At 43.2% G+C, this 12,216-nt stretch overlaps 1 protein-coding gene across 1 annotated transcript in view; it reads right to left on the minus strand.

The window, feature by feature from the left end:
* Positions 1-2,559: 2,559 nt before the first annotated feature.
* LOC128746191 (uncharacterized) overlaps positions 2,560-12,216 on the minus strand; it is a 112,230-nt gene continuing 102,573 nt past the window's right edge. Inside the window, exons 5-6 of the mRNA XM_053843235.1 lie at positions 3,530-4,377; positions 2,560-2,979 (exon numbers count right to left, since the gene is read on the minus strand). Coding sequence (XP_053699210.1) covers positions 2,560-2,979; positions 3,530-4,377 — 1,268 coding nt within the window. The remainder of the gene's footprint in view (positions 2,980-3,529; positions 4,378-12,216) is intronic.

The raw sequence follows: 12,216 nt of genomic DNA on the forward strand, positions 1-12,216 counted from the left end.
AAGTACAAGCTTTAAGTGCTTTAAGCGCTGCTTGGCTGTCAGAAAAAATACATATGTTAGCATATCTATAGTTTCTAACCAGGCAGACACGTGTACATTCGTAGATTGCATATATTTCAGCCTGGAATACTGAGGGCCAGTGTCCCATTGGTATTGAAATATTTATACCTGGGCCTGTGATGCCAGCTCCAGTAGAGCTATTCATTTTTGACCCATCTGTATAGAAAACGACAGAGCCCTGGCGGATACTCGGGCCTCCTTGTTCCCAAGTATCCCGTCCGGTTTCTATTATTTTGAAAGGCTTTACGAAGTTTGTCTTTGTTTCCATCCAATCTTCGTTGTTGATTATAAGCTTGCTCAGCTGAAAGTTTTTGAGGATTGACAGCTGGCCACTTATATCTCCATCACTGACTAGTTTGTGACGTGTTATTTTTAGTGCATGTTTCTCCGCCTCCAACTGTATTACCTGATGGAGGGGTAAGAGGTGCAAGATTGCGTCTAAGGCTTTTGATGGTGAGCTTTTGACTGCATCGGTAAATAAATTACACGCTAGCCTTTGTAGTTTGCCTAATTTTAATTGAGTGGTCCTTTCTTTTACCTTTGGCCACCTTAGTCACCTTAGTCATCCGCTATTTCTTCGATTTTTCGACATATTTCACACAATACTAAGACTTATATTCGACACGAGAAACCTTGAGACGGCGGGGGCAATCTGTGCCAGAATAAAAAATAGATGACTAGGAGGATTGGGTTACAAATCGATCCGTCGTAAACTAAATATATGATAAGAAGAGGCTCCAGAGAAAACAACATTCGCCTCCCACGGATAGTGACTATTGACTGCAATGAATTGGAAGAGGTTAATGAGTTCATGTATTTGTAATCTCTGATCACCGCCGGCTATAATGCGAGTAAGGAAATTCAACGACGCATTCAAGCTGAAAGTCGAACCTACTTATCGTTCCGCAAGACATTTCGATCGAAGAGCATACACCGCAGCACAAAATTGGCACAAAGTTGATGTACAAAACGGTATTCGTACCGGTAGTCCTCTACGAACTGGAGACGTGTTGCGAACTATTTTTGGCGGACAAACGAATATCAGAGAGTGGCGTGTGCGTATGAACCACGAGTTGCAAGTACTACTTGGAGAGATTCCCATCGTACACTTGGAGGAAGTTGGGAGATTACGGTAGGCCGGTCAGTTCACAAGGATGCCCAACGACTGTATAGTGAAATCCATTCTCTTCAAGATCCACACCGGCACCAGAGATAGAGGGGCCCAACGTACTAGATGGCTCGACCAGGTTGAAGCCGACTTGCGTGTGTCGAGACGCTCAAGGAATTGGCGACGAATAGTCCAGTTGGTCACGAGGTATGCTGGCCCAATAAGCCAGTCGTCGTATGTTCGAATCTCGGCTGGGAGAGGCTGTTGGAATCAATAGGATCGTAACAACTGGCCCTGCAATTGTTCTGTATTCTAACAGCTGGCTGAGAAGTCTGTCGTATAAAATCAGAAGGTCAAGTTTTGATAACGGAATGTAGCACCCAGGCTTAGCTTTGCTTTTTTGCCCAGGGTCGATTACAATGGACAGTAATTCTTGATACGGCAAGAGCCACTCCGACTGTATGCTGTTAGAAATAAAAAGTAAGTCTTCAAAAAAGTGATCAGGTTTAAATAAATGAATATCGTACTCGTACTCGTAGTTTGGAGAGTTTTGACATAATTTATTAAGAAAATTTCGTAACGGGGAATGCGTGTAAGTGCCTCTGCTTGAGGGTTCTCTCAATCGTTATCCTCCACAGAGATTTTTTGTGTGGCATGTAATAACTCAACTGATAAAAAATAGCGCGTTCTCCAATGTAAAACTTATACGATTATTTGCAAAAAAGAAGTAATTTTAATCCGACTGTGTGAGTTGCAATTGTCTAATCGCATCAAAGCAAATGGGCTCCCACAAAGAATGGCTACATTCAAATTAGCAGACAAGATCGCGGAGCGCCCTCAGTTGGACCCGCCCCTATCGTGCGGGACACGCTAGGCAGCCTGACTGGCCAGGCTGGCCATCAATAACGCATTTCGATAGTTGCCTGCGGCCAGGCTCTTTGGCGTGGTCCGGTTCAGCGGTTAAGTTCTGCATTCGGCGAACAGCATCGGCTCATTTAAACTGTGCTCTCCGCATTCTTTTTTTTTCCACGTTCCCGAGCACTGCCGCCGCGCGCCCTCCTCCGCCGGACGGATCCTCTCCGTTACCATCCTAATGGGGTTGGACCTCATGGTGTATCGAAATTGCATACATCACTCGCTAAAAATTAGAACGCTTCGGGCTGGCGGCGGACCGTGGCTAACGGTTGGCTACTTTGTGCACTGAAAGAAATTTCTGAGAAAATGTAGAAAAAATACTATTCATTCCACAATTCCCTAAGTCATCCTAAGAATCATCATGAAAACTACAGAATAACTAACTACTGAATAAGTTGAAATTTCTGAAGATTACTGAAATGGTTTACAAATCTTTCTAAACGTGAAATATTTCCAGTGTTTAATTTTTCCAAAATCTAGCTAAGTGCATTCAGGAGTATAGAATCGAACAATGACCGGATAGCGAGGGCAGCGGACCGCTGACGCTGGGGCGGACATTCGAGTGTGCAAACATTTCGGTAAGTTTGGATTTTAGTTGGTGTGGTTTGATATAGGATGTGTACGTGGATATGTTTATGGGCTCTGGTTGGCCTATCGCTATGCGGCCGGTTCGGAGTGTTGACGAGGGCAGTTTTGATACGTTTGACTAAGCGTGTGCCACGGTGTGCACTTTGGGCCGGAGTATGGCAACCGGTTGATGCAGTACTGCTGCTGCTGCTGCTGCTGCTACTGCTGTGCGTGTGGACCGTGGCAGAGCGGAAGACGACCCGGTGGGTGATGATGCCGGACCACTCTTTGACGGGAAGCTGCGAGCGCGTTTCCGCGTAAAATGCTGGCTGGCTGCACACATAAAAGCTCATTAAAATGTTATAGTGGGTAAACTGATTTATTATTGCATATTGTGGAATTGTGCAGGTTGCGTTGTTGTCAAGTGTGGACAGCGGTAGCGAGCAACAAAAGGAAAAGGGGTGAACATTTCGCTGATGGCCAAATTGGAGGCAGATGCATTTTAGGAGGTTGGCCATTTCCCCGAAAAGGTGTGGGTCTATGTTAGCGAAAGGCGTGTGCAATGAACCGATCATGCATAGCAAATGCCACACATTTACCCGATAGCAATGAAACTAGGAATTAATGAAGTTTGATTTTATTCTTTTTGTCATCTACCTCGGTGTTCCACTAGCATTTTACAATCTTACTATATTGGTTCAGACAGGAGCGCTATCCAGTAACATGATTTTACACATATGTCTTTTTATTTTAAATCAAATACTGTACAAATATCATTTTCAGATACATGACAAGAGATATGTAGTTCACTATTTTATTTATACATCACTTCCTTCAAGCAATAATCATCCGCTAGTCAGTTTAGTATGGACGCCAAACATCGCTTTGCTTCACCTGTTGCTGCAGGCTGGCCCTGTCCGAGCCTGAAATGCATCGTTTCAACTTTGTGCTTCGCTCTAAAACTGTGAGACCGGAAACGGTGTCTTCACAAAGCAGAGGAGACATCGCCTCCGCTGGGCTAGGTGACCGTTTCGTTGATGTCACCGAAGGGGAATTCTTTCGACGATCTTCATCGTCGTCATCAGCTATGGCGATCGTTTTGTGCGGTGGACTTTCCTCACCCTCGTCGCCCGTGCTACAAACGACCTTAATGGACCGCTTATTGCTGATGGCGTCGCTTCCTTTCGGTGAGTCCAGACCGTCCTTGCTGTCGTTGTTCGGTGTTTCCGTTTTATTCGCGAAAAGTGATTGCCGGAACCAAGGCAGTTCCTGGTAGTTTCCATACAGCTGATTGTACAGCCAGTGGTTCGGTTGAGGTATTAGTGGATTCTGGAAGAACAGCTGCGCAGCCAGTGCGTGGTTCAGCGGATGAGGCTGCTGTATCTGGGCAGGGTAGGGAGCCGCTGAGAAGGCGCCATTTTGAAACAGTTCCAAGCCCGTCTTTAACTTAGCATGGTTCTTCTGTATCAGTGACGTGAAGGCTCCTCCTATCAGTGGACTTCGGCGGTCCTGCTCGTTCTGACTGCCACTGCCAAGGTCGCTACCCGTAACGCTGATTTGATCGTTGTCATCATCGAGCTCGTCGCGATCGTAGTCTCCATCTGCCGACGGTTTCGCGTCATCCGTGTTGGAGGAAATTGTGTGATGGATGTCGTTTGTTGGATTCGGTGAACTTTTCGGGCTGGTTGTACTGTGTGGATTGCAATTGACGTGCGATGCGTGGTGATCTGGGGAGAAAAATGAAGCGACGGTTAGTTTTTTGAGCATTGAAATGCATGTAATACAGTAGGGTGCAACGAAGAAAATGTTTTATGGATTTGAAAGCGACGTACGATTCAGTGAAGTGAAATCAGTTTTGAAAGAAACTGCTTAGACAGGGTTCCTCCTTGTAACTGATCAATCCGATCCAAATATTGAGAATGAACAAAAGATCGCTTATAACATCTATTGTATTTTTTTATGGGGGGAGTTTTTTTTTATTTTAGAGTGGTTGGGGGAGTTTTTTGTCTCCCTGTTTTCTTCTTTTTATCATCTACCTTTATTCTAGAGGTTGGGAATAAAACAGCACAGGTTGCAAATTAGAATTTACGATTCTGCCAACATTTTTACCTTTGTTTTCATTTGATTATAGTTATTTTAACAGCGTGCGTCATTCATAACTTCTGCAGGGTTGTGAATTGAACCCGGGTCCTCGCCGTGAGAGGCGTGAATACTAACCACTACACCGCGAGTGACCCTTACGTTAATATTTTGTCAAAAAAAAACTAAGTGTAAATTTCGTCCAAAGAAATTTGCAAGATTTAAAATCCTTTCGAACCTAAAGTACCACAGAAGTCTGGTTTTTTGCAAGAATAAGTCTGACTTAAGTTGAAGCAATAATATGCTAGAACCTATTACTCCGAAGGCAGCTGAGCTAGTCTCCATTCCGAATGGGATTTTCGAAAAAAAGAATATGTATTAATATTAAAACGATGCATAACCGATCGTTGTCTTGCTGAATTTATTCAGGAACGAAAAAGAGGGCTCGTTTTGAAACTCTAAACGTTAAAAGATAAGATAGGTATTGACTAAAAGGTATTTTTCTGAAAATTTTTAAGTGTCTTATTACGCCGCTTGACAGCCACCGTCATAATTTAATGAATTTTTTTGCATTGTTTTACTAAGCTATAAAGCGTAAAGATTGCTCTGGTTAAAAGCTAATTTAGTCAGCCAGTTTTGTAAACTTGTAAATATATATCCGTGAATAAAAAAATTAGTTTTACTGTCAGATCATCGTGATCGATTATAGCGACCATAACAAATTAATCGTTAGAATAGATAATAGATTTTCTGCGATTTCCGTAGTTGTGGAGCATATGCGCAGAAAATTTTATCGTACATATTGATATAATAGATAAGTAAAATCAACGCGCCATCGAAATTTTGCAGTTTTTGAAAACTAGTTGTTTTCAAAATTGATTTTAGTTGCTTTCTGTAACATGAAAACCGATTGATAATAACTTCTCACGCTCACACTTTGATATTATTTTGTTTGCAGGCTAAAATAATACTGGAATATGACAAAAGGCCTGGCATAAAAAAAAAATGTTTTCAGAGTTGAACTCTAATATTCTTCACAATAGCAGCAATAACTCTGTTTGGTCAAGGTGTTGCCATATTAACAGCGCTGTAAAACTAGCAGACTTCATGCAATTTGACAAGTAAACGCAATAAGATAAATTTTGTATTAATACGCCATATTATATTGTTCCGCCTCATTTTTAGCCAGTTCATAAGCGATGCCGCGCAGCCAACTAGTTGTATCGTGGTCATATAAGCAACCCAGCGCCGTAATGTGAGGTAGGTCAGCTCGGCCCCCCCGAAGGAGTCGTTATCAATTAATTTGTATGTAACAGCCATGACAAAAACAGTCAAAAAACTACTACGCTCGATGCTTTGTTCGTACTGCCAGCTCCACCCCGTAGCAAAGAAGTTGGAAATGGTGAAGCACTTCCTATCTACTGAATAGAGCCAATCTAGCATTTACAACATCATCTCTCGCGAAAAAGGTGAAAGCGTTGAACGGAAGCCTGGTTCCGGCCACCCAATAGTTCTGCGTGACCGTAACGTACAGTAAAAGCTGAACATAAAGACCGAGAACAAGGGGGTTCTCATCGTTTCTCGCCTTGAGCCGGAAGATCGGATCAACCAGCTAAACGGTGAAGAAATTTTTGGGCAAAGTGGACATTTTTATGTGGAAGCGTCAGTCGCGGCTGGCTGTGTCTGAGTAGCAGGCAATCGCCCCGAAAACGGCTGAAGATGCTGGTGAAAAACGACTGGTGGAGGACCGAGTACTTCACGTCCCCAACCAAGAAGGTAAGCGAAGACATCTTTTGTGTTAAGTTGCCGAAAAATATCCCTCTGTGGCTGACGATCAGCGAGAAGAGAATGTTCCAGCCACTGCTCTTTCGTTCTGGGTTTACGGTGAACGAGGAGATAGAAAGATATAGCACGAAGTAAGAAGAAAGAAGTATCGCGCAAAGCATGTGGTCGTTTAGTCAGCCCTGGTTTGATCCATTATGCCAAGAGATCACTAGAGAAGATGAATCGGCTGAAGATAAAGGTTTTACTGACGATCACCAACTCTTCCAACGTCACCACACTACGGCCAACAGAAAATTTTGTGGCCGAAATAAAGAAGCAGTTGATCACCAATGCCACAAAAGAGTTACGAATAATATACTAGCGAACAGCATTTGGAACCGACGCTAGCATCGGTTCGATCTCGCGCAGTTGGAGCAGCCAGATATCGCCGCAAACTACGCGCACTCACTCGAAACTGTGCTACCGGAAGAGGACAAAGCCCCTCTCGCGGACTGTTGGAGCACCATCAAAGCAACCATCATCTGTGTAGTGAAGAACTCCATCGGGAATGTGGCACGGAATCAGGAGAACTATTGGTTTGACGATGATTGTGGAAGGGTGATGGATGAGGAGAACGCTGCGCGGGCGACCAAGGTGCGCCTGCGACCAAGGTCCAACACGTCAGAAGGTGCAAAGACACAAACAGAAGAAGACGCAGTGAAACTAAATCTTCCGGGAGAAGAAGCGCTACCCGTAAGAGCAGGAATAAATCAGAATAATGGTCGTGGCGGAAGGCCCCCAGCACGGAAAAGAGCAGAAATATGCAGAGTCGAAGAAGTTGCGCGTAGAACGCGAAAGTTCTACCAGAAACTGAACGAATCCCGCAAAGACTTCATGCCGCGAGCCGAATTGTGCCGGGATAAGAAAGGCAGTATTTTAAAGGGCGATAGTGGGGTGATCGATGGGTGGAAGCAGCATTTCGAGGAACTCCTGAATGTCGCCCAGGCGAAGAACCGTGGCGGCGGGGAAAGCGATTTCGACGGTGCAACAAACGGGAAATCAGTCATGCTAGCCAGCGGAACCGAGGCCGGCTGTCGCCGCTTGGGCAGTAGTATAATGATCGACGGCGATGAGTTTGAGGTAGCCGACCAATTTGTCTACCTTGGCTCACTGGTAACGGCGGATAATGATACCAGCCGGGAGATTTGGAGGCATATTATCAGTGGAAGTTGTGGTTACTTTGGACTTCACAAGCAATGGCGGTCAAGTAGACTAAGCCTTCATACAAAATATACCTTGTACAAGATGCTTATTGGACCAGTTGTTTTCTACGGGCATGAAACATGGATAATGCTCGAGGAGGACCTGCGAGTGTTAGGAGTTTTCGAAAGACTAGTGTTAAGAACGATGTTCGACGGCATACAGAGAACGGAGTATGGAGGTGCAGGATGAACTATGAACTCGCACAGCTCTATGGCGAACCCAATATTACAAAGGTGGCTAAAGCTGGGCGGATTCGATGGGCAGGGCATGTTGCAACAATGCCGGAAAACTATCCTGCAAAGATCGCCACAATAGATCAAATAACTGGTCGCAATGGGAAATGTACCCAACAGGAAAAAAACCCTCCAAAGATGGTGTTTGCCTCAAATCAGCAGCACAATGTAATACAGCTTACCGTGAATATATTCATATAAATGAATCTAATGTGAAGTGTGATCCGTCGTCTTTCTGGAATTCCACCGGAAGCCGTAGAAAGTTCGGCGGACTACAAATAACGTTTCTTATAGAGACACGAAAACGAGTAACGCAGAAGACTCCGCAAATCTTGCGGATTTCTTTCAAACGGTGTATTACAACGATCCTCCGACTAACCAAGATGAAACAATCCAAAGCATACAAATGCAATGTATTGCCGGCTCCACTACTAAAGAACCTGGTCCTGATGGACTAGGTACTACCGCTTTTTTTAAACATTGCGCTGCAACACTTGCTTTTTCTCTTGGAATTAGGATTGGGCAAAATTTCCAAAAGTATCGATAATTGAATATCGATATCAAATCCGCCGCTTTATCGATACCCTCGATATATCGTTCTTGATGCATCGATATTAGCTTTATCGATACTATTTAAGGCGGCATTCTGGGATTCATGTTGAGCAAAATGAGTTCCTCCAAAACACACACGTAACCTAGCACGTAACACATCGCTCGCTCCAATGCAGCTTTATTTTAGCCACGCACGTTACTTTGTTCGGTTAATCGTACTCGTGCATTATCTGCCATAGCTGTTTGCGCTCGACTGAGTCGTATGCTGCACTGGAATCCACAAAAATGTGTCTGATGGGTGCCCAAATAACAACGGTAGCTGAATTGCAAGAGCAATGGCTGTTTACGGGTTGGTTTATGGTGATCAAAGCTGCATAAAGTAAGCACTTAAATGGTGTTTAAATAAGCGAAGTTTAAGCTACTTTAAGTTTTTCAAACCAGGTCTCTCCCAAAAGCTGATAAACAAGCTTAATAGAGGATTTTTCTGCTAAACAATCTGCTTCTAAACATCAAACCGTTTTACGGCTGCTTAAAGGTGTTAAAGTGTAGAGTGGAAGCTTTCATTAGGCTCACAGCTTTCAAACTACTTTAAGGCTGCTTAAAGGTGTTAAAGTGGCTTTACAAACTTCTACCAAGTTTTCTTTCGGCTCACAGCACACATACTGTCAGAGCATAGAATTTCGCAATTCGGCTGATAGCAAAAGTTTGTCAGTTATCGACATTATTGACTGCTTCACGCTAGGCGGGCTAGGCTTCAGGTGTAAAGATATTCTCACTGTCTATTCTGCAGATGCAAATGGGGCGGATCATATGGTGAGTGCTTGTGGATCAAAAGATGGCGGGTTCAATTCCCGGAAAAAAGACATGCATTTTTAATTAGCTAGCTCAATTATAAAGTTATTCGAAATTAAAAATATCAACAGCCTGAAATTGTTACTTGAGTGGCATGTTATACTGCCGAGATTTCTAGATGATTTGTCAGAGAGTAAAAATTTGAGAATTTGAGTAGCACGGGCCTCCATAAAGCCCACTTGGTACTACCCTACGAATTCTCTTGGTATGCTATGCTTGCTTGCTAAAAAAATCTGTGAGAGCACTTTGTTGGTGGCTTTGAGCAGCGTTATGCTGCAATAATTACATCAACCTAGCCGATCGCCCTTTTTGTAGATAGGTAAACCACACCTTCCATCCACTCCTCCGGTAGTTTCTTCTACTCCCAAATCCTCGAAATTATCCAGTAAAGTGTCGTTACTAGCAGTTCTTGGTCATTTCTGTAGAGTTCTCTTAACGATTTTTGTACTCCTTCTGCCACTTTTTCCTCTTCAGGATCGTAGTCAACTCATTTCGCGCTCGTCGAAACTTGACCAAATTCTTCTTCGTGGCAATAGATTGACGTAAACAGAGATGTCAAAATTAATGTTCAAGTTTTAAAAGCACATATTATGTCGCGAGAAAAAATCCCTAAAATTTTTGCTTTCTTGGACATTTTTTGGCCTACTCTCAAACCCATTTTCTTTCAGCTTTATCAAAACGGTATCGGGATGAAAGTATCGATTTAGCATAATATCGGCGTCGTAAGTATCGATGAAATATATCGAAATATCAGCCCTTGAGTATCGATATCGCGGGTATCGATACGGTATCGCCCAATCCTACTTGGAATGATTCTAAACAGCTCTCTTACCACTAGTGTCTTCCCCTGTACTTGGAAGCAGGGCTGTCATTCGCTCACACTATGCGCCCAATGTTCCAATATTATGCCTTGTCGCACAGAGCGATTCGGCAACACACCTCTACAGCTAATATGCACACAGCGTATGAGCGAAACCGGAGTGGGAGCGAACGACAGCACTCGGTAAAAATCGCCCAGTGAGTGATCATCCAAACAGCACTTGGTGCTGCCGTTTGCCACACTCCGTGCGGAATTAACGCAAAAAAATTGTTTTGTAATTACAAATTTTCTGCCTTTTAAAAAGAAAAAATACACGCTGCACTGAACAACTAATATGTTCTATGAAGTTAGTACGGATCAGGCGACGCAACAGTAAAAATGTTTTTTTTTTCAATCACATCGCTTCAACTGACCCAGCGCAGGGTGTACAACCCATCCGCGCAGAGTGCGGCTCTTGGTGTGGTAAAGCACGCAGCAAATTTATCACACTGCGTTTGCGACTGCCTTTTCTTAGTGCGCGTAAAACACGAAAGAGCGTGTTTAGCAAAAGAGACACTGAAGGGAATTTTTGGGCGAACACACACCGCATGGCGAGTGTTGTGTTGTTTAGGAATGTGTGTCTTTTGGTCTGCGCTGCGGTTTATGCCATCTCTGCTTGGAAGCATGCCTCAATTACTCCTATTTATAAATCTAGCAACTCGAGCAACGTCGAAAACTATAGATGTATCTCGGTTCTAAACATTATAGCAAAGGTCTTTGAGAAAATAGATCACTCGCTTTATGCAGTGGTTCGCCACGTAATCACTGACTACCAACATGGGTTTGTTAAGAATCGCTCCACCGTTTCTAACCTTATGTGCTTCGTAACTAACGTGATAAAGCGCATAGAGACACGTCAACAGCTAGATGAAATCTATATCGACTTCGCTAAAACTTTCGATAAGGTGCCACACGTACTAGCCGATGAGAAAATGAAGCGCATAGGTCTACCGGATTGGATCTGTAAGATGTAACTGGATGCACTCTTACTTGACTGGCCGGACTGCTTCCGTGAATATTCAAGGAATTAAATTCTATTGCTTTCCTATTCCTTCTGGAGTACCCCAAGGTAGTATTGTAGGACCATTAATCTTCGTGCGCTCTGCGAATTAAACAGAAACCTTTTTGCTACGTTTTCAGCATAAAACTTAAGTTCAAATACTTGAAAAAGTCGTTGTAAATGTAAAATTTGTGATGCATGTTGAGGCACCAGTTTTTGACCCCAAGACCCAGTTTTCGCCATTTCTGTGCTCCAGTTTTCGCCACCCCCAGAAGCATCGTTTGTATCGTATTCTAGTCTAAAAATTCTGTAATAGTTATATTTTTTCCGAAAACTGGAATTAATTTTCAGTTGAATAGTGACAACAGAATGGATTTTCGTTGAGAAACGACCGCATCACTGGTTCCCGCCATGTGCATAGGAACGGTCCATTAAAATTCGCCAATGGCGAAAAGTGGATCATGTTTAAACCATTTCAATATGACGACATGAACTAAAAATAATTCCAATTTGAGTTATATAACCAGTGAGTATTTGGAGTCATATTATATTTAAATTATTGAATATGTTATGCTAATTATGGCATTCCAAATATAAATAAATCACTTTTGAATCTTGGTTTTGAAACCGGTGCCCTGGTGAGAACTGGTGCCGGAACCCTATATCGAAATGCAGCAATATTTCCTTCTACTGCCTTCGTAACCCGCAACAGTTCACATAAAAGATGCATGAAAACGACATAAAACGCTGCAGCTCTATCAAGGATCTTTGTGTTACGATCGACAGTAAGATAAGGTTTGTCGAGCACATCAGTACGATTAACGGGGAGCAACTAACATTTTGGAATTTTTTCGCGGCCCTTATGCTCAACAACAAACGAGAGAAATGAGAGTATGTATGTGTTAGCTCTCGCTCTCCTCTTTTTGTTAATATTTTTTATTTTGTTTATGCTTGCCCAGTTTTG

Source organism: Sabethes cyaneus, chromosome 1 (assembly GCF_943734655.1).
Source record: "Sabethes cyaneus chromosome 1, idSabCyanKW18_F2, whole genome shotgun sequence".
NCBI lineage: Eukaryota > Metazoa > Arthropoda > Insecta > Diptera > Culicidae > Sabethes > Sabethes cyaneus.